A 19632-nucleotide genomic window follows, 5' to 3' on the forward strand; every position below is an offset into this window, starting at 1 on the left:
GTCTGCCCCCCCCCCCCCCCGCCCGCCTGCCTCTCTGCCTACTTGTAATCTCCAGCTGTCAAATAAATAAATAAAATCTTTAAAAAAAAAAAACAAAACAAACAAACAAAAAAACACCTACCACGGTCGGTCCCATTCCCAGCAACATACACACCGCAGAAAAGCTACTCCACACACACACCAGGAGACATGTAGAGAAGTGCTCAATGCAGCACTGTTTGTTACAGAGATAACTAGAAACAACCAAATATGCACCAAGAAAAAAATGGACAAATAAATCATGGCATATTCACACCAGAAGACAGCACATACCAGAAAATATGATGTATGTCAATTAAATGCACCAGCACATTTCAAGCTCAGAAATGATATGTAAAAGCAGCAACTCAGGGAAAAATCCATGATTCCATTCACATAAAGATTATTTTTAAAAGGCAAGTACAGGGGACCTGGGTGGCTCAGTGGGTTAAAGCCTCTGCCTTCAGCTCAGGTCATGATTCCAGGGTTCTGGGATCGAGCCCTGTAATCGGGCTCTCTGCTCAGGAGGGAACCTGCTTCCCCCTCTCTCTCTGCCTGCTTCTCTGACTACTTGTGATCTCTGTCTCTCAAATAAATAAATAAAATCTTTAAAATAAAATAAAATAAAAGGCAAGTACAGCAATACAGACCTATGGGCAAACCCAGAAACAAATGCAAGGGAATGATTACCACTGAAATCAGAATATTGGTTATCTTCAGCAGAGACAGAAAAGGATATGCTCAGAGGCCTCAAAGAATGTAAAAGGTATTCTGTTCCTGAGCTGGCTGGTGAGTATAGGAGTGTGCGGTTTATTTTTCAGCTATTCTTTACCACAAACTACATACTTTCTTTTGGGTAAATTATATACTTCACGATAAAAAAAAAAAAAAGTAAAAGCAATATATTCTCAACATGCCCAGTAGGTCTTGTATGTGTGTTCTAACAGACAAATCTGTCTTAGACTAATACAGCATATTAAGAGCAGGAAACCAGCACAGCTTGTTTTGATACCAAAACGGAGTAAGGTTTGAAATCCAAATATCACAGATCACTTATGAATACAGATGTAAAAATTCTAAATAAATGATTCATACTAAATCCAATGCATGTTTAAAAAGAAAACATGCAGAAATGACATTTATCCTAGGAATACAAGGATATTTGAGCACTGGAAAAAAAATCTATTAATATAATTCACTATATTACCAAATCAAAAGAAATAAACTATGATACCTTTGCTCACACAAATTATTTACTGAGAGACAATAGTAACTAAAATTAACCCCCCCCCCCCGGGAGTTTATGTCCTAGTCAAAGAAGACAGACAATAGCAAGTATATAGCAAATGATACACAGATTATCAGACACAAGAAGAAAAAGATAGGGCAGGGAAGAGGGGAGTGCTGAGGGGTACAGAGGGGTTAGGGTGCGATCTGAGCAAGACCTGAAGGTGGTGGGGGAGCAAGGCATGTTGTGGGGGGAAAGCATGGCAGACAGCTGAAACAGCAAGGACATAGCCCTGAGAGAGTACACTGGCAGCGTGTTCAAGGACCACCAAGGAGGCCACTGTGTTTATCTAGCAGAGTGAACCAGGGGAAGAAAGTAGGAGGAGAGAGAGGGTGGGGGCAAATCTCATCAGGGTCCTGCAAGCAACTCGAAGGATTTCAGCCTACCTGAGGGGGTGAGGGGTGAATACTAGATGGTTTTGAGCAGAGGAATGACATGACCTGACATTAAAAAAAAAAAATCTTCCTGGGGAACTTGAGTGGCTAAGTTGGTTAAGCGTCCAAATCTTGATCTTGGCCCAGATCTTGATCTTAAGGCTGTGAGTTCAAGCCCATAATGGGCTCCACTCCTAGTGGGGGGAAATAAAAATCTTCCTGGCTCCAGGGCTGAGGAGAGTGACAAGAGTGGAAAGCAAGGAGACCAGTTCAGAAGTTACTATAAAAATCTAGGAGAAAGGAGAAAGACGATTGGTGGTTTAAACCACGAAAGTGGTCCGGGGTAGCGGGTAAAATGGACATATTCTGAAAGTTAAGCAAACAGGGTTTACTGATGATTACATGTGCCATGAGAACAAAAGAAAGGAGTTGAAGACAATTCAAAGGTTTCTAACCTAAGCAACTTAGAACATGGAATTCCCCCTAAGTGATATAGATAAGACAAGGGTGAAAGGTTTGGGGTGGGAAAATCAAAATCGGTTTTGTGTATATTAGTTCTAAGATGCCATCAGTATCCAAACAGAGATACTGAACAGACACCTGGACAGATACAAGTTTGATGTCCAGGGGAAAATATCCAGGGTGGAGATACACTTTGGAAGTTGTCAGCCACAAAGAAACAGAGAGGCAAAGGAAACAAGTTGCCAAAACAAAGGAAGATGAAATCTAAGTGTTACAGAGAGAGGTACTGCAAAGAACCAAGTGGATTTATCCCCTAAATTCCAGAAAGGCTCAGAATCTAAACATGGCAAAGATGAGGTATGGGATTGAGAATATGGGGATTATTAAAAGCATACATCAGGAGGACACAGACATCCTTACTTACTCCAGCACCACACAATTAAGCAACAGCCACTCTCACTGCTGCAGGAGACAAGTCAAGCCACAAAAACCACGATGTGCGGAATTTCCCACTAGTGTTTAAGAGCCTGACGCTTAAGTAAAGAACAGTCCCTCAACCAAGATCATCAGACATTTGAGTAAGGCCCATAGGGTGAAAAATGACCTACACTAAAGGATATACTCATGGAAAAAATTCTGAAAACTCTCAGAGACAGGAGGTAGAAAATAGGGGGAGGGGCAAGGGCAGGGAGGGCACTAATCAAATTGGCAATGAATTTCAAAAACAACACTGGGGGGGGGGGGCGCCTGGGTGGCTCAGAGAGTTAAGCCTCTGCCTTTGGCTCAGGTCATGATCTCGGGGTCCTGGGATCAAACCCCGCATCAGGCTCTCTGCTTAAGCAGGGAACATCCTCCCCCCCGCCACCCACCCCTCTCTGCCTGCCTCTCTGCCTACTTGTGATCTCTGTCAAATAAATAAATAAAATCTTTAAGGAAAAAAAAAAAAAAAAACCAACAACACTGGACCTTACTTTTTTCTTTTGAGAAAATAAAGCTTATATTTCGGAGATTTTCAACTACTTCATTTTACAGAAAAGAGATGCTGGTGAACATTCCATACTACTATATATTTCAACTTTGATACTAAAAATTACTGTCCTAAACCAATTCAACTGTTTGTCAAAGAGAACTGCTACCAGTCAAGGAGTAACGTTCTCCTTCTACGAGTTTTTCTACTGCATTTTTTTTTTAAGATTTTATTTATTTGACAGACAGAGATCACAAGTAGGCAGAGAGGCAGAGAATGAGAGGAAGCAGGCTCCCCACTGAGCAGAGAGCCTGATGCCTGATTCGGGGCTTGATCCCAGAACTCTGGGATCATGATCCGAGCCGAAGGCAGAGGCTTTAACCCACTGAGCCACCCAGGCGCCCCTCCACTGCATTTGTCCAACAGTTATTAAGCACCTCGTACGATAGACGCTGAGGACACAGCCAAAGACAAAATAATACTGATTCTCTACCCCAAGGTCTAGTCAGAAGAGACCTATCAAACAATTACCTAAATAATTAGGTAATCATTAACTCGTAAGTGACCAGAAGTAAAGTTTGGGGCACAACACGAAAATCCAATTTAGAGATAAAGTTTCTGAGGTACTGACATTTAACTTGAGACCTGTAACCAGCAAAAAGGAGAAGACAGTTCCAAATGGGAGACACTAAAACTCTAAAGAGCTGAAGGAATTCAAAGAACAGAAAGATGGGCAGTGTGGCTGGGCAAGGTTTGAATTTTTTTGGTAAATGCCATAGGAAGCCATTAAGAGACACTAAACAGAAATGTGTCATGGTCAAATCATGTTTTAAAAAAAAAAAAAATCCCGCTGGCTACTGTGTGAATTACCAAGGAGCAAAGGGGGCAAACGTGAAAGCAAGGGGCCCAGGCAAGAGTTGTTTTGGTATCCAGCCTATGAGCGTAACTTAAGAGTAAGGTGGTTGCAATGGGAATGGAGACCAAAAAAAGTACAAGTCAGAAGTCAAAGGAGTATTGTCCAGAGTTAAGTGACCCAAGAAAAACTGGCACGCAGAGTCAAAGAGACTAAAACAGAAAGGATTAGCTGACACATAAAGGCACACATGTAAAAGCCCATCTAGTACATGTGAATCAAAAACATTTCCCAAAACAGAAGACAGACATCTTTTTTGCTCCCCATCCCTTCCCTACCTTGTGATGCACACAGAATTTAAAAATGCCTCCCAAACATTTGAGAACCAACTCATATAGTCAAAACTTCAAATCTCCTAAGCCTGTCTTCCATGTGTTGAATACAAATCTCTCAAACAACCAAAAAAATATGACTTGGTCCCATTTACTTAAACTCTCTCAGGTTTCTTCCCCATTATTACAGGAGTAGGAGAGATATTTATGTTTCAGAAAGACCAATATGACAAGTATGATGACTGTCTTGGATACAGTTAGCGCTCAAACATCAGTTTCCAGCTTTCCTTCCAGATTTAGCTAAGCTAGAAGAAGCAAACTTTCTTAGACTAAACAAGCTCCTCAAATAACTCTCCCCAAAAGTCTGATCTGAAGGACTGAGAAGAGATCATACTGTTTTCATACTGGGTGATCCAAAGAAAAGTGTTTTTTCAAACACAATCCCAAGGAAGCCTGGAACAATTTCATTTTCCTAGAACCCTGGTGCCTTAAAATCGCACTTTAAAAGTATAACCTTTTTGTTTTAAAAATACACATCACTTTAGCACCCCTGAAATTATCATCCTGCCCACCCCCCTGAACAACCACAAAATCATTCCAGTGGCAGTGCTTTCGAAACCTCTGGTACCTGACCTTTACCACACTTCCATCATTACAGGGCTTTGAACTTCAGGAAGTAGAAGAGGACAAAAGGCAGCTCATCTCTTAGACATGAAACCAGAGTCTGACTAGGGCTCTAAGAACAATCAAGCTCTCTCTTCTCCCTGAGCTGGCTGGAAATCCTGTCAAACAACAGAATACCCCCCTTTTCCATAGGCGGATCCAGACATCCCTTGAGAATTATTCAAACAAATAAGGAAGCTTTTACCAACAGAGAGGTCAAAGCCTCCATCAAAACCAAACTGCTACTATTAACCAGAGCAAATGGTACTGCTCTACTAACTGGGCCTTCTGTGCAGATCTCCTACAGTTCAGAGTGGAACAGGGCTCACAAGAAAACTGTCTGCTTCCAGGAAATACCAAATGCATCACAAAAGAACAAAAAGGAAAAATATCCCGTGCTGACTCTTCATACAACATAGTCTAGATGCTAGAATGGGAGCACAGGAAGGATTTTTACTGCATTTTTACTCTAGAAGGTTTTCAACAGAGTGCCACGGTCTGGGAAAGATCCTCGACTGCTTGAGGCAGGGGTGGGAACAGCAAAATTTCACAAAAGATGGAGCAGGTGGTCCCTCACAGCTTGCTTCAACCAGAGCAGTTTCACAGCCTCTATTCGTATTTTGGAGCTCCATTTCATGACATAAAAGGATTTTACACCTCAAGTATTTAAATGACCAATCTATTTCAACTTCTGAGAGTTAGAGACAAAGAAGTATAAATGGAGATATTTAGTAAGACATGAGGTGCTATACTGGAAACCAGACCTTGACTCCTACCTAGTCCAATGCTCTTACTACCACAACACACCACTTATTCTAACACAGAAAAGAACGCCTATGACCCGAAATGCCAATATAATTAATGCAGAGTGCAGAAATTCAACCAGTCATAACTAAAGAGTCACATCTAAGGACATGAAAACCTACTTGGCTTAACAATCATAAGGATTTTTCACTAAAGAGAGTAAAACTGACATTTCAAGACATTATCAAAAAACTCACAAGATGCTTCAAAAAGATCAAAGGACCAAAGGTCATAAAACCTATAGGAAAACTCTTTATTCTAAATTAGCATAATGAAAAGAAATTAAACTCCAAAGGTGGGGGCCCTGGATTCTAGTCCCAACTTGGCTATATGCATCTGTGACACAGATGTATAATCACAGATACATTATTTAACCTGTTAGAAGCTCAGTTATCTAACTGCAAAAGAAAAATGAACTGGATGATTTGAGAGCCCCTCCCACACTAAAATTCTAAGACTCTAAGCATTTTAAAAGATCATATATTTGTTAAGGCTAACAGACTATCAAAGACATTGTCTTAAAATGTCACTACCATTTAGAGATTCTATTTTCTAACAAGATGATCAAAGTTCAAAACTCTAAAAGGAATAATAACATTTTATCTGAAACATACCTAAAATGTTTAAACTGTATCTAATGGCTCAGTTTCTGCCTGTAGCAATTAAGAGGAACCAGATTATGGACACAGTCACAGACAGATTTACTTCTAGTGTCAGCAGATTCTTGCACAGATTTATGTAGAACTGCTCTAAAGAGGGCAAGGGGAAAAAAAGGATTCTTAGAAGTCGACTTGCTGAGCAGAAAAAAAAAATAACCCAAAATATGCATATTCTATAATAAAACTGATATAAAAGAAAGGTGAATTACAAGGAGAACCGACTAGCTAAGATTTTGATGAAACCTAATCAACTACTTCTCATCCAGCCAACACTTCCAAGTACCTACTGTGTGCTAGACACAGGGGATACAGTTAAAACAAAGTCCCTGCGCTCCTACACTAGTGCAAAGAGGCTAACAACTACAGAGTAATTTCTGATACGGACAGGGCCATGAAACAAACAAAAACCCTCCTAATGTTGTAGAATTAGATGGGTAGAGATAATGTTCATTGAAAAGATACTTTTGGATTAAGAACCAAATGGCAAGAAGTGACCACAGAGCTTTCTAGGCAGAGGGACTAGCAAGTGCAAGGGCCCTATGGTGGACACAAAGCGGAGGTGTCTGAGAAACACCTCAGAAACACCTAGGGGCGCCTGGGTGGCTCAGTGGGTTAAAGCCTCTGCCTTCGGCTCAGGTCATGATCTCAAGGTCCTGGGATCGAGCCCTGCATCTGGCTCTCTGCTCAGGAGGGAGCCCGCTTCCCCCTCTCTCTCTGCCTGCCTCTGCCTACCTGTAATCTCTCTCTTTCTGTCAAATAAATAAATAAATAAATAAATAGAATCTTTTTGAAAATAGATAAATAAAAGACCACCCTGGGACACCTGGGTGGCTCAGTCAGTTGAGCATCTGTCTTCAGCTCAGTTCCTGATGCCAGGGTCCTGGGATCGAGTACCATGTTGGGCTCTTTGCTCATCAGGGAGCTTGCTTTTCCCCCTGCCTGCTGCTCCCCACGCCTGTGTGCACTCGCTCTGACAAATAAATAAAATCATGAAAAAAAAAAAAAAAAAAACCCACCCTACTTGCTGTGCACATACCAAAAGTCAAAATGTTGGGGCACCAAGGTGGCTCAGTCAGTTAAGCATCTGCCTTCAGCTAAGGTCGTGATCCTGGGGTCCTGGGATCCTGCCCCACATCAGGCTTCCTGCTCAGGGCGGGGTCAGCTTCCCCCTCTCCCTGTGTGCTCTCTCTCAAATAAATAAATGAAGTCTTTTAAAAAAAAATCAGAATCTTCTCTGATACTGCCTTTCAAATGATAGACTCCATGATTTTATTGTATCTAAGTCTAGGCTTATTTCCTTTGTTCTTCTCAGTATTTAACAGTAACATAAATAGCTTTGAAATTGCTGTAAGTGTGGATTTGTACGTGAATATTTTAATTATAGTTATAAAAATAACATTGTGGGACTGCAATAATTACCTCCCTCTCTTCCTCCATTTGCTTTTTCCTTTCTTTTATCTGCCGACTGGATTTTAATGTACGGATACTTCAAATACAGTCGTCTATTTCTTCTACCAAAAAGAGGTTTTTTATACTTTTATAAAAATATTCTATATATTTTAAAAAATCCATGTGGCTTGTTAAATTGGGTTAAAAGACATTGAAGGCTGAGCCCTGTATCATACATGAGATACAATAAAGTGGAAAGAGCCATAAGTAACGTTAAGTGACATATCCATGTGAGAATCATTCCATAATGAAAACGCACGACATTCACAGGACTGCAGTTATACCTGGCAGTAAGCGCTGCAAAGACCAATATAGGCTAAACTCACCAGTGACACAATCACTAAGTCGAAAAAGCATAGTAGTTCAGCATCAAAGTCCTAAAAATGTAGAACACTACAAAGAAACTCAGAGTGGCTTTGTAAGAATGAGAAATCCCAAGTGTAAAGGATGAGAAATCCCAAGTGTAACCAGACAATGATGGACACTGACAGATGACTTCAAGAAAGGCCTAAGGAAAGCAATTCAAATCAAGAATTCAAAGCATGGTTAGATTTCATCTATCCCGTCCATCCTTGAGAACTAGCTCTGGGGACTGATGCAAGCATCTATATATAAAGTGTCAAATGTACCGTCACATTCCCCAAAACAACTTTTTATCAGAGAAGGAACCCTGTGGCATGCCCCAAAAGACGCCAGCTTATCTGTAAACCTTTAGTAATCATAGATAAAGCCACACAAATGTATCCAGAACTGAAAAAAAACCCTGTTGTCAACTAAGTAGCAAAATCACATGGATCAACAGAATTCTGACCTTGATGGTCCCCTAGAAGAGATTTCCAAGCAGGGGGCAGAAAAACTACAAGGCATTCTGCACATGCTTTTTCTTAACACATGAGAGATAAGGTAGGCAAAGAAAATGCCACAGGATTTCAGAGGTGCATTTTCCAGAGAAATTAAATTAAATAACTTGTGCCTTCCTGGCCCTTATTACAGGCAAGACCCAGACCAAACTACCACTATACCATACATCGCATCAGTTCCATCCTTCATTGCTGAGTGGCTCTATGCTACAGCCTGGAGGAGTGGACATGATCTAGCAGTGCAAATAGAAAGAAGTCTGTAAATAACTAAGATTTCTACACTTTTATTAGTCCTTTAAAAATGTATTTAATCCCACAAAACAACTGCCCTGAACTATTCAAAAATATCAATGCCATAAAAGACAAAACAAGGCATGGGAACTATTGTACATTAACAAAGATTAAAGAGACATGACAACCAAATGAAATGCAGCATTCTTTCTCTTTATTTTTTATTTAAATTCAATTAACATATAGCGTATTAGTTTCAGAGGTAGAGTTTAGTGATTCACCAGTTGCATATAACACCCAGTGCTCATTACATCAAGCGCCCTCCTTATTGTCCATCACCCAGTTACCCCATTCCCCAACCCACCTCCCCTCCAGGAACCCTCCGTTTGTTTCCTAGAGTTAAGACTCTCTTAGGGTTTGCCCCCTTCTCTGTTTTTATCTTATTTTATTTTTGAAATACATGATTCTTGATTGGATGCTGGACTGAAAAAATAAGCTATAAAGATTATTTGTGGAACCAGAGACAATTTGACCGTGGACTATATATTATATACTACTGTATCAATGTTAATTTTCTTGAATATGAAAATAAGATTATGGTTATGCAGAATAATGTACTTGTTCTTAAAACATTCATTCTAAAGTATGGAAGAGAGGTATAAAGCAAATTGCGGCAAAGTCATAAAGACAAATGAAACTCAGTTCCTACTCTCAATGTGTTCACAGAAAAACGTATTTCTCCTCCCCCTTAAAATAGAAATAGGTGGTCAACATGCATATTTGTAATATACATAATATAAACAATTATAATCATATGTAACTATGTACCATTATGTTATATACAACAATGTGTAAATGCAATGGGAAAATGTCATTAGCAAGCAACTGACAATAAAGAACCTAAAGGAATACCAAAAAGGCTACCATTTATTAAGGACTGACTCTGTGTTAGAAATGCATATACCACCACAAAGAAAACTTAAACCTGTCCCACGTTATAAAGGTAGATTTGGAACTCAGGGCTCTATTTCTCCCCAAGATTTGGTTCCTGACACTACATTATGCAGCCTCTTAACAAAAGAAGTCCAAAATACTAGAAATAGATACAATATAGAAAATAGCAAAGACATCTGAATATAAGATACATTTGAAGTATACATAACATCAAGTTTTATGACTACAGGTTATGGACATTGTGGTATTTGCTCAAGTGCTTAATTTTGAATTAAAGAAAATAAGTCTATCAAGAAAATAAAAGGGAAAAGTTGTGTACAGACTACTGAAATTTATAACCACATTATGGATGAGTAGAAGGGTCAGCATCAAATTCACAGTTTCCTCATCATCATCCTGTCTACATCAGGTCAGCAAACCACAGTCCCAAACCAAATCTGACCCTCTCACTGTCTTTGGAAATAAGGTTTTATTGGAACACAACCTTGCCCACTCACTTATGATTTGTCTATGCCTGCCTTCCTGCTACAATGGCAGAGATAAATAATTATAATAGAGACAGCAAGGTCCATAAAACCTAAAATATTTATTACTGGCCTTTTACAGAAAGTTTGCCAACCCCTGGTTTAAATGATAACCATTTATATCACAAATAGTAAAAAAATAATTAGTCTATTCATTTCAGCTCTATTTAAGCTTTACTGTGACCTCTGATTTAAGTTCTCTTCCCTTTGTAATTAGTGCCACTTAGAAAAAGCTAATGAGTTTTTGAATTTCCACAAGGATGTTCACATGTCAGTTATATTCCATAGAGTAGGTCTTATTTTAGCTGCCCAGTAATTTATCTTTCACGGTACTATTACAAACAAAATCCTAATTAAAGCACATTTGCAGTTACCCCCCACACATCCTTATCCCACTACTGCCTACAATCTGCAAAGATATAAACAAAGAAAAGATGAATAGCTGATATGACTTTCTGAAAATACAAAATAGCGGATATGACTAAAGAACTTCTAATACCCTGTTCACCCTAGAATATCTCAAAGTACTGTTTATGACCAACATCATCATCATCACTGGCCTGCTTATTAGAAATGCAAATTCAGGGGCGCCTGGGTGGCTCAGTGGGTTAAAGCCTCTGCCTCCAGCTCGGGTCATGATCAAGCCCGCAGGGAGCCTGCTTCCTCCTCTCTGCCTGCCTCTCTGCCTACTTGTGATCTCTGTCTATCAAATAAATAAATAAATAAATCTTTAAAAAAAAAGAAAGAAAGAAAGAAATGCAAATTCAGGGGTCTCATCCCAGACCTATACCAGGTAACTCTCACACTAAAAGTTTAAAAACAGAGTTGATATTACTTACCTTGAGTGTGAACAGGCTGATTCGGCCTGGCAGTTTATAAAACAGCCCCTCTCCTCCTCTTGAATTGGAATGTAGCATGGCATTGAGACACGCAAGAGGGGATGTCCCGCTGTAAAAACATACAAGGATAGATGAGTGTTATAGAAATCTATATGCCTGCTTACTCAAAGATCCAATACCCTCCAACTCATTCTTAAATCAAGAAGCAGCAGAGCAAGATATACAGCAGAAAAGAGCCCATGATGACAAGTCCACTTTGAAAGTAATACAGGGCAATGAATGAAATCCCCATCAATCACACCCTGGTAGGACATGGTATGTGATTCCCTTGTTCCACACCCGGCACCTCCTTAGTGCCTTGTGACAATATCAACCAAGTTCTCAAAGAGATTTAGAAAAAGTACACAATGTTCAAATTCAGGGAGTTTTAAAAATACATATTACGCAATATTTTTATTAAATTTTAAAAATTAAATTTTATATTAATTAAAAAACAAAACTGTGTTTCCTAGCCTCTGTATTTTGTCCTATATATATAATGCTCAGAAACTGCCACAAAACATTATCAACACAAAGACCACAGAATCAATGGTGCTGTCCCAAGAAAACAAGCACACCTTTTCATCCCCAGTTAAATATTTGCTAATAAGCACACAAAAAAGAATATTTCATTTGCTTTTTCTCTGTTGGGAAAGGAAGAGAATGGGTTTTATTCTACATCTAGCCAGGAGCAATCACTTAAATTTCAACTTAAAAAAAAAAAAAAAAATTCAGTCAAGTGGATCTGGTACCCAATAATGAAAAAAAGATGGCTCATTAGGATAGTTCACACTCCCTGCTGCAGCAGTTGGTTGCAAAACAGTAACTCAGTGAATTAAAGGCCATCTACTGAAACTTTAAAATAGAACAGCTGTCAAAAACACAGACAAACGTCCATTATTAATATTAACGGAGATTGGCACTAGCATGTTAGTGCTAGGATTCACCTGTGCACCTTCTCGTCCCTCTCCCCAGTATGTTAAAAATACATAAATATCTTAAGTAAAGCCTCTTAAGATCTTTCAGAACCAAAAGCCTTAATTTATGCAGTGTTAAAAATAAATTCTGAGTCTAAAAAAGCCATTAAAAAAAAAAAAACAACCCTATTACTTATTCTGCTTTGGAACACACTGGATGCTAAAAAAAATTTTCACCAAGAACCAATCTCTACAGAATCTTTGTGCAGAATCTGGAGTATCAAGTGGGTGTGCTAACATCTCTGCTACAAGGGGGGACAGCATGCTGGCAGAGTCCTTCAGCAGAACAGTGTAACTCCTACACACTATACCTCTGTCTACAAATTACAGAACTGCTCGCTCACTCATCATGAGCCATCATGACTGCTTCATTAATTCCTATAAGAGCAAGAAGCAGAAACAAGTTAAAATTCTCAATTTCATCTGTCCCAAAGGGACTAATTTACCTTCTATAGGTATAGTGGTCCAACAGCAGTGCAGACAGCAGCATGATGGGAAATAGCCCATAAAAACAAAAATAAAGCACAATTATAACACTACACAGTGCATAGGTACTATTTAAATGAGTGTGATCTACACAATCCTGATCTTCCCTCCCCACGAACCGTCAGCTTAAGACTATTTAAACTGATAACTGGAAAGTGAGGATCTTTTAACCCTAAAAGGCCAATTTCAAGCAGCTAAAGCTTAACCAGCAAAAGGATGTGCTATTTGTTCTGAGTCCCAAGAAGGAGACTGCGTTGTGCTCTCCTCTTTCATTTACATTAAAGAAGAGGGAAGCTGGGGTGAGAGTGAAGAGAGAAGAATCAAACACAACCACTGATTTTCATGCCTGCAATTCCTTTTGTCTCTAACTTGTTGCTTCTCTAGGAAAACTACATCATAGGAGAATAAAATCAAGGTCATGTTGAACTTTAGTATATTCCTATGATGAATGGCTAGAATCAGCAGGGAGGAAAAAAAGCCAGTGGTGTTATGGTGATAAAACCACCCTTCTCTTGATCCTAAAACAAAGAACTTCAGGGATATAGAAAGAAGTGAAGTTTTAAACAAGACAGAGTCTATCAGAGTCTGCCCCTTCTCTCCTAAAATGTGCAAGAGAGTACAAAAGAAAACGCGTGGATTCTGTACACAAAGAACACACTCCATGTCAAGATTTAAGGCAGAGCAAGAATAGGGCAAGCCACTGCATCTCTAATGAAAACAAATGGATGTTCACCCACTCCCACCTGCCACTCAGAGGACACACAACCTGGGAGAAGGGTTCTGTACCACAACAAACCCAGGACGGGCAGGGGAGTGCGGTGGGGGGGGGGGGGTGGAGAGACGAAGAGACACAGAGAGAGAAGGCATATTACACACTTAATCATGTCACTAAGCATCTACAGATAGGCCTATGCCCTATGAAACCCTTTTGAACAATGAGAACAATACAAACCTCATTTCCTTTAGTCCTTCTGCCTCTATGACCTGCAGAATCTGTTTTGGTGTCATTGGGGCATCCGAGTAGTTTTCTAGTACCTGAAGAAATATAAATGTTCCGATTTTAGTGCACAATTTCCATTGATACCCATCAGTCCATATCCTGAGCTACAGTTCTGCTGTGAGGCACCACGGCTGTCAATTTCGTTTTTCCAGGGTTAACACTGCTTCAGAAACCAAATTACGTATCTATCTAAGATGCTGCTAAAAGTGACTGAAATTAGCGTTAAATACTCTAACTCTTAATTCTAAAAACACCCATCCTCTTAGCACACGTGCTATGATATGGGGGTCGGGCCTTAGCCACACTGGTTACCGCTTAACTTCATATTGTTCACATGACTAAAGCACAGAATACACAGAGCTACAAAATAATGACAAGACAGAAATGCACTCCGACTTAGAAGTCTGATTAGTACCCACATTTTTAAGTGATGGTTTCGCCACTGTGTTGTGAAATTTTGGTGTTAACTGCCGCATTACCTTTTTTCCATTTGGCAACATGAGGCTCTGATTCTGTATGACTGGTGCATGCAAAGCAACGAGAAACAGAACGTTCCACTCGTGTTAGCATCGCCTCCAACAAAGTCACGGCAGCAGCTTCCCAGCGAGCAACTGCAGCTCTCTCACGGGACGGAGCGGAGATGTTTTAGAAATGCTATCCTTCTCAGGGAGGAGGAAAGCTGTCAGTATCTCTGCACTGTCTCTACATCAGCTGCTGAGGCTACTCCACACAACATCTTGCAGTCCCTTAACTGTAACAACTAACTGAAGCGCTGCTTTGTCACAAAGAAAATGTGAGGTTAAGTATGACAAGCACTGCTGCTAAAGGGTTTCCTGGTGGAAGAACACGAGCCCTCAGCACTAAAGGAAGTCAAGCTTTGGAGAAGCTTGAAATCAAGCCCCTATTTACCATGGTCCCATTGTTAGCCTCTCTCAATTCTACATTCTCTTCAAGTAGTATTATCACCTCTCAACTTCAACTATAGCTTCAACTACTACCTATAGTCTGCTAACTCCAAATATCCACCTCTAGCCTCCCCAGCTTCTGACTCAAATATTCACTTCTGGACCCACATTCCCTCCCCATCATCTGTCGTAATTCTTCTAACCAGCAACTCCAATACTTTGCCCCTATTCCTCCAGCACCTAATGCAGAAACCTAGCCAGCACCCCTCACTCTCTCACCTGTCCCCCAGTTCCTTTCCTCACCCAACACACAGCCCCTTGGCTAATATCCCTGCAACCAGCCCTGCTTTCTTCAAATCGATCCTTTCTCCACCACCATCCTTCACTCCACAAATACATGAAATACTTCCCCGTGCCAGGAACAATTCTAGAATTCAACGGTAAACAAGACCAAATCGCTGCTCTTGTAGAACTTACCTGCTACAGCCTGAGGTCAACCCAACAAAATAAATCTGCCCTCGTCACTTTCCCCGCTTTGAAATTCTTCAACAGCAATCTAATCACATACAGCAAAGGCCAAAGCTTCCGAAGAAGAACTCACCAGCTCACTGGAAAAGCACAGGCTTTAGAACCAGATGGACCTGGATTTAAATGCTAGCCCTCAGAACTTGGCCGAGTTACCTACCCAACCTGAGCGTCCGTGGCCTGACTTATGATGGAAGGATATTGCTGTCTTCTCGTAAGAGTTGTTTTACGAATTACCGGCCATGGAAGTGCGTGCCTCTGGCGCCCAGAATAAATATGTGCTCACGGGCCTGGCACACAAGGCCCTTGGAATCTGGTCTCTGCCTGTCTCTCTACCTGAATGCCAAACTGATACCCCACAACTTCACATTCCAATAACTATGGGTAGTTCTTCTACCCAATTCCCACACTCTCCACCCTGCCTGTGCACAAGCGTGCACACACAAACACACACACACCACCAGCTCCTTCTCGCCAGCTCCTAACATCCTCCGTGAGGGGCCTAACTTCTACTCACTCTTCAAGATTCAGTTTGAAAAGCACCTTCCTCCAGGAAGCCTTCTCTGTCCTCTCTCAGGCAGAGTTAAATGTCTCTTTTCAGTGTCCTTGTAGTCCACAACACATGTAATTTACCTTCCAAAGTAGGACACTTGTGAGTGCAAGGAGGAACCAGTGATAATGATGCCTGGACAGTAAGCCTGAACCAGGATATCTGTTTCTCATACATACATCTATGACGGCACTTATCATGCATGTAGTAAAATTCTATTCATGGGTCTAGACCTTCCATTCCCAGAAGACCATAAGTTCCTCAAGAGCAAAACTTATCCATCTTTGTATTCTAAGAACCTGAGTGCCAAGTTAAACAGTGCTGACTTGAACAAACCCACAACAAACCGTTAGAAGCTACTAATATTCACTGCCACAGACAGCACTTCCCTCTAAATGAGAGCTGAGCTAGCGAATTTTTGTACGGTAATTTTTTTAAGCAGCAGCATGACTCTGAAAAATTAGTTACCAATTATTTAAACAGCAGTCGGGAAGAGCCTGAGAATCTAACAGAATCTACAGCCTGAGAATCTAACTTCTCTAAAAGGAAGTTACATCAAAAGATACAAAGTATTCACTTTTATTATAATTGTATATGCCTCCAGCTTTTAGTGTAAGAACAATTCAGCAGTGTTCTATTTCTAGTCCTTGTCTTTCTAGCACACTTAAAAAAAAAAAAGTATCTCTTCTCCTACTTCAAAGAGAAAAAAAAATGTTTGATGTAAGAATGGTCAGTCCTCAATCAAAGTGAAAGATAAAGCGGACAATGAAGAATTTCTCAAAGCCAGGGAGAATCCATTTAAGGACATTCAATTTAACGGGAAATCCCCTTGGCAATTTCTCCCAAACAAATCGTTCCTAACAAGGAGTAGGATTTATACCATCCAACCCTCTAAAGTCTACCTCTTATATCTAGGAAAGACAATACTACAAAATGTTTGAAAGAAGAGTATCTACTCCTCGACAACATAATTAACATCTGCAAAAGCCAATCTCCTAGGATACACTACATGACTGAAATTCTCCAGAAGTCTCTTCTTTCCTACCAAAGTAGGTTTTTAGAATTCCCAGTATCACTCTAGCCACCAATCTAAGCAAGGTCAGGAGCAATATGAAACCACCCCAAAGCAAGTGCATCTGATTGCCAGGGCAAGCACTCCAAATTCACCTGTCTGAAGAGTAGATTTAATCGCCCGCCCTCCCCTTCCGGCTTTCTCTAGTCCAGCTGCTCTGTCCAGCGTAATCTCTCTCAAGCTCCCCAGCGCTTGGGTGTTGCAGCAGTTTTCTCTAAATGGGGAGAGGACTCTAAAAAGTTGCCTCTCACCCACCAAATGGTCTTGTCCAAAGGGACAGAAAAGTCTAATAAAAAACAATAAAACATATGCACAATTACAAGCCACGTTTCCACAAGTTGTCTACGAAGTCATTCCTGTTCCTATTATTTTTTAATGAAGAGCCATAAAACAAAGAGAGAAATAACTTACTCAGATAATCTGGCATGAAGTTTAGCCAGTGACAAAACAACACTAACAACCTGGATACTGGAGTTCAGATCACAATAAGTTCAAGAAGCTAAAGAGGCCGAACAGAACAGTGGACACTGAATTCCCAAAGTCTCTCGACTTGGAAGAGCCAACAGAGCTTTGAGACAAACTTTAGAATTCTGTTAGAACATAAATTACACGGGATTTAAAGGCACTTTCACCTACCTCTAACAAGTAAAACTCTAGCACGCAAATTTCCTTTTGGTGCCCAGAGTCATAAACACCTGCATACCAGGAGTTTAGAGAATTTCAATGAACACCAAAGACTCAGCTTGAGGAGAAGGAAAGCAAGCACATTCTTTGGCTCTCCCCTCCTCTCCTTCAGGCCTAAATTTGTTTCCAGGTGTGGCAACACTGGAGAAATCCTAAAATTTCCAAGAGATCTCAAAGTTAGCCAAAGCTTCCAATTTTGATTGAGTCAAAAAATATTCAGAACTTCAAAATCTTCAAATTTCACATGCCAAACTAAAACAAGTGAACTGAAGCATGAAACTTGAGCACACAAACACTTGCTATTTCTGTTCATTGGGCAACAAGTGCCTGGGAAGACAATCAGGAACACCAGGGAACACTCTCTAGTAAACCAAACAGTTCTTGTAAGTCAATAACTGAATTCTACATGCTCCAAGAAAGAAAAGGTGTACCATGGAGCTGTAAAGACCCCAAACACAACAGTCATCTCTTTGCGCAACACCTGTGAGGAAGGAACCTCACTTCCCAATAAAGTAAAAGATCAGAAAGTAAATCTTCATTCATCGTTAAAAGTGAATTACAGCAATTACATATAAACTACAAGGTGTCAAGAGACAAGTACGCTATCAGCACTATAACCCGACTCTGTACATAGCTCTTGAGAAAGTGACATCTCTGGGAGAAGTTACTATTGTCATCTGCCAAGATTTTATAAGAACATGTCTCCCAGTGTCTTAGCTTTGTGGGTGCAAATCCAAAAGGAAGGTATTTCGCTTACAAGTCCTCTGACGCTATGAAAGCAAAACACACAACCCTCCTCCTAAGGCAGCTTCAACACTCAAATTACTCCCTCCTTTGCTAAGTCCTCAGTGAGCAGAATCTTCACAGATACTTGGGTCTTTGTCCAACACTTCATGTAAAACACGCACCAGGACACTAAGAAGAGGAGGACACACACATACATCCTTTGCAAAGTAGAGTCAGTTCTCTGCAGAGTGCCTATCTCCAGTATAGCTTATGAAGTAAAACGCTCTAGTCAGCGTTTCTCAAAGTGTGGTCCCGGGCCACCTGCATTACACTCAACATGGCAAGCTGGTTAAAATGAAGACACTGAGGCTCCCTACTCAAGTATGAATTTCAGACTCAGAAGATCTTAACTAGGACTTTAGGACTAGCATTCTTAAGAACCTCCCAGGTGTCCCCAACAATACACTAAAGTTTGAGAACCACTGCTCAGGGTTCCACCTGGGAGTAAGCACTTCCTTCCCTCCACACACCTGGTTTAGATTGGCAAAGCTCAAAATGTCACTCGCGTCCTTAAAATCGGGGGTGTTTTCCGACCCCTGGAGTCAAACACACACCCCATGGCCCACCAGGAAGCGAGGGAGGAGCTTCCGACCCTTCCCGGAAACCTAACTCCCCCGAGTGCATAAACGAAGCTTCCCCAGACCCCCAGACGCTGCCAAATAGTGGGGGAGGGGAGGCTGGGGCCCCGCCGCCCAGAGGGGGAGGAGCCGGCCTGCCAGCTCGCCCCTCCGCAGGAATTTAGGGGGTGGGGGAGCTGCAGAAAAAGGCGCCACATCCGACCGGCGGGGAACCTCTCCCCCACCCAACGCCTGGGGGGTGGGGGAAGCTGCCCCGTTCCCAGAGAAATGGTGGCCCCGCCCCCTCCTGCAGTGGGCAGGGCCTCGCCCCTCCCCCTACCCGCGGAGGGGGCTCTGCTAGCCCACCCCCCCGCGTCCCCCACTGAGCCCCCTCGGCGGCCCGCCTCACCAGGCGCGCGGCCTCGGCCCACGTGCGCTCCTTCTTCCTCTTCTGTTTGTCCTTCATTCTCCTCCTCCCCGGCGGCGGTGGCGGCTCCACGCGGGACCTCCGGGCGGGGCGGGTGGCGGCGACGCGGGGCTGGGGCAGCGGTGGCGGCGGGGGCGGCGGGGGGCGCGTGGCGGCGGCAGCGGCGACGCGCGAGGACTCGGGTGCGGCCGGGGAGAGGGGGCGGGCTCCCGGGGACCGGCTGGCGCGAGACCCGGCGCGAGGGCGGCGGTGGGGGAGGGGTGGCGGCGGCTCCACGCGCCCGCGCTGCGTCAGTCGCCCACGGCGGCGGCGGCGGCGGCAGCGGCGGCAGCCCCGCGATCGCTAAG

General features: G+C 41.9%; 1 protein-coding gene across 5 annotated transcripts in view; it reads right to left on the reverse strand.

Moving 5' to 3' along the window:
* ASXL1 (ASXL transcriptional regulator 1) overlaps nucleotides 1-19395 on the reverse strand; it is a 77283-nt gene extending 57888 nt beyond the window's left edge. For 3 of the 5 annotated variants that reach the window (XR_004382853.1, XM_032858903.1, XM_032858900.1), the window contains exons 1-4: nucleotides 19268-19395; nucleotides 13732-13814; nucleotides 12740-12742; nucleotides 11278-11386 (exon numbers count right to left, since the gene is read on the reverse strand). Coding sequence is in view for 4 of the 5 variants with exons in the window: in XM_032858903.1 (XP_032714794.1) it covers nucleotides 11278-11386; nucleotides 12740-12742; nucleotides 13732-13814; nucleotides 19268-19324 (252 nt within the window). In the remaining variant the exon portion in view is untranslated. Of the gene's footprint in view, nucleotides 1-11277; nucleotides 11387-12739; nucleotides 12743-13731; nucleotides 13815-18771; nucleotides 19043-19267 lie in introns of those variants that run through there. The other 2 variants (XM_032858902.1, XM_032858901.1) reach the window with 2 other exon arrangements.
* Nucleotides 19396-19632: the final 237 nt, after the last annotated feature.

This window comes from Lontra canadensis, unplaced genomic scaffold (genome assembly GCF_010015895.1).
Source record: "Lontra canadensis isolate GAN:19392208 unplaced genomic scaffold, GSC_riverotter_1.0 scaffold16, whole genome shotgun sequence".
Lineage (NCBI taxonomy): Eukaryota > Metazoa > Chordata > Mammalia > Carnivora > Mustelidae > Lontra > Lontra canadensis.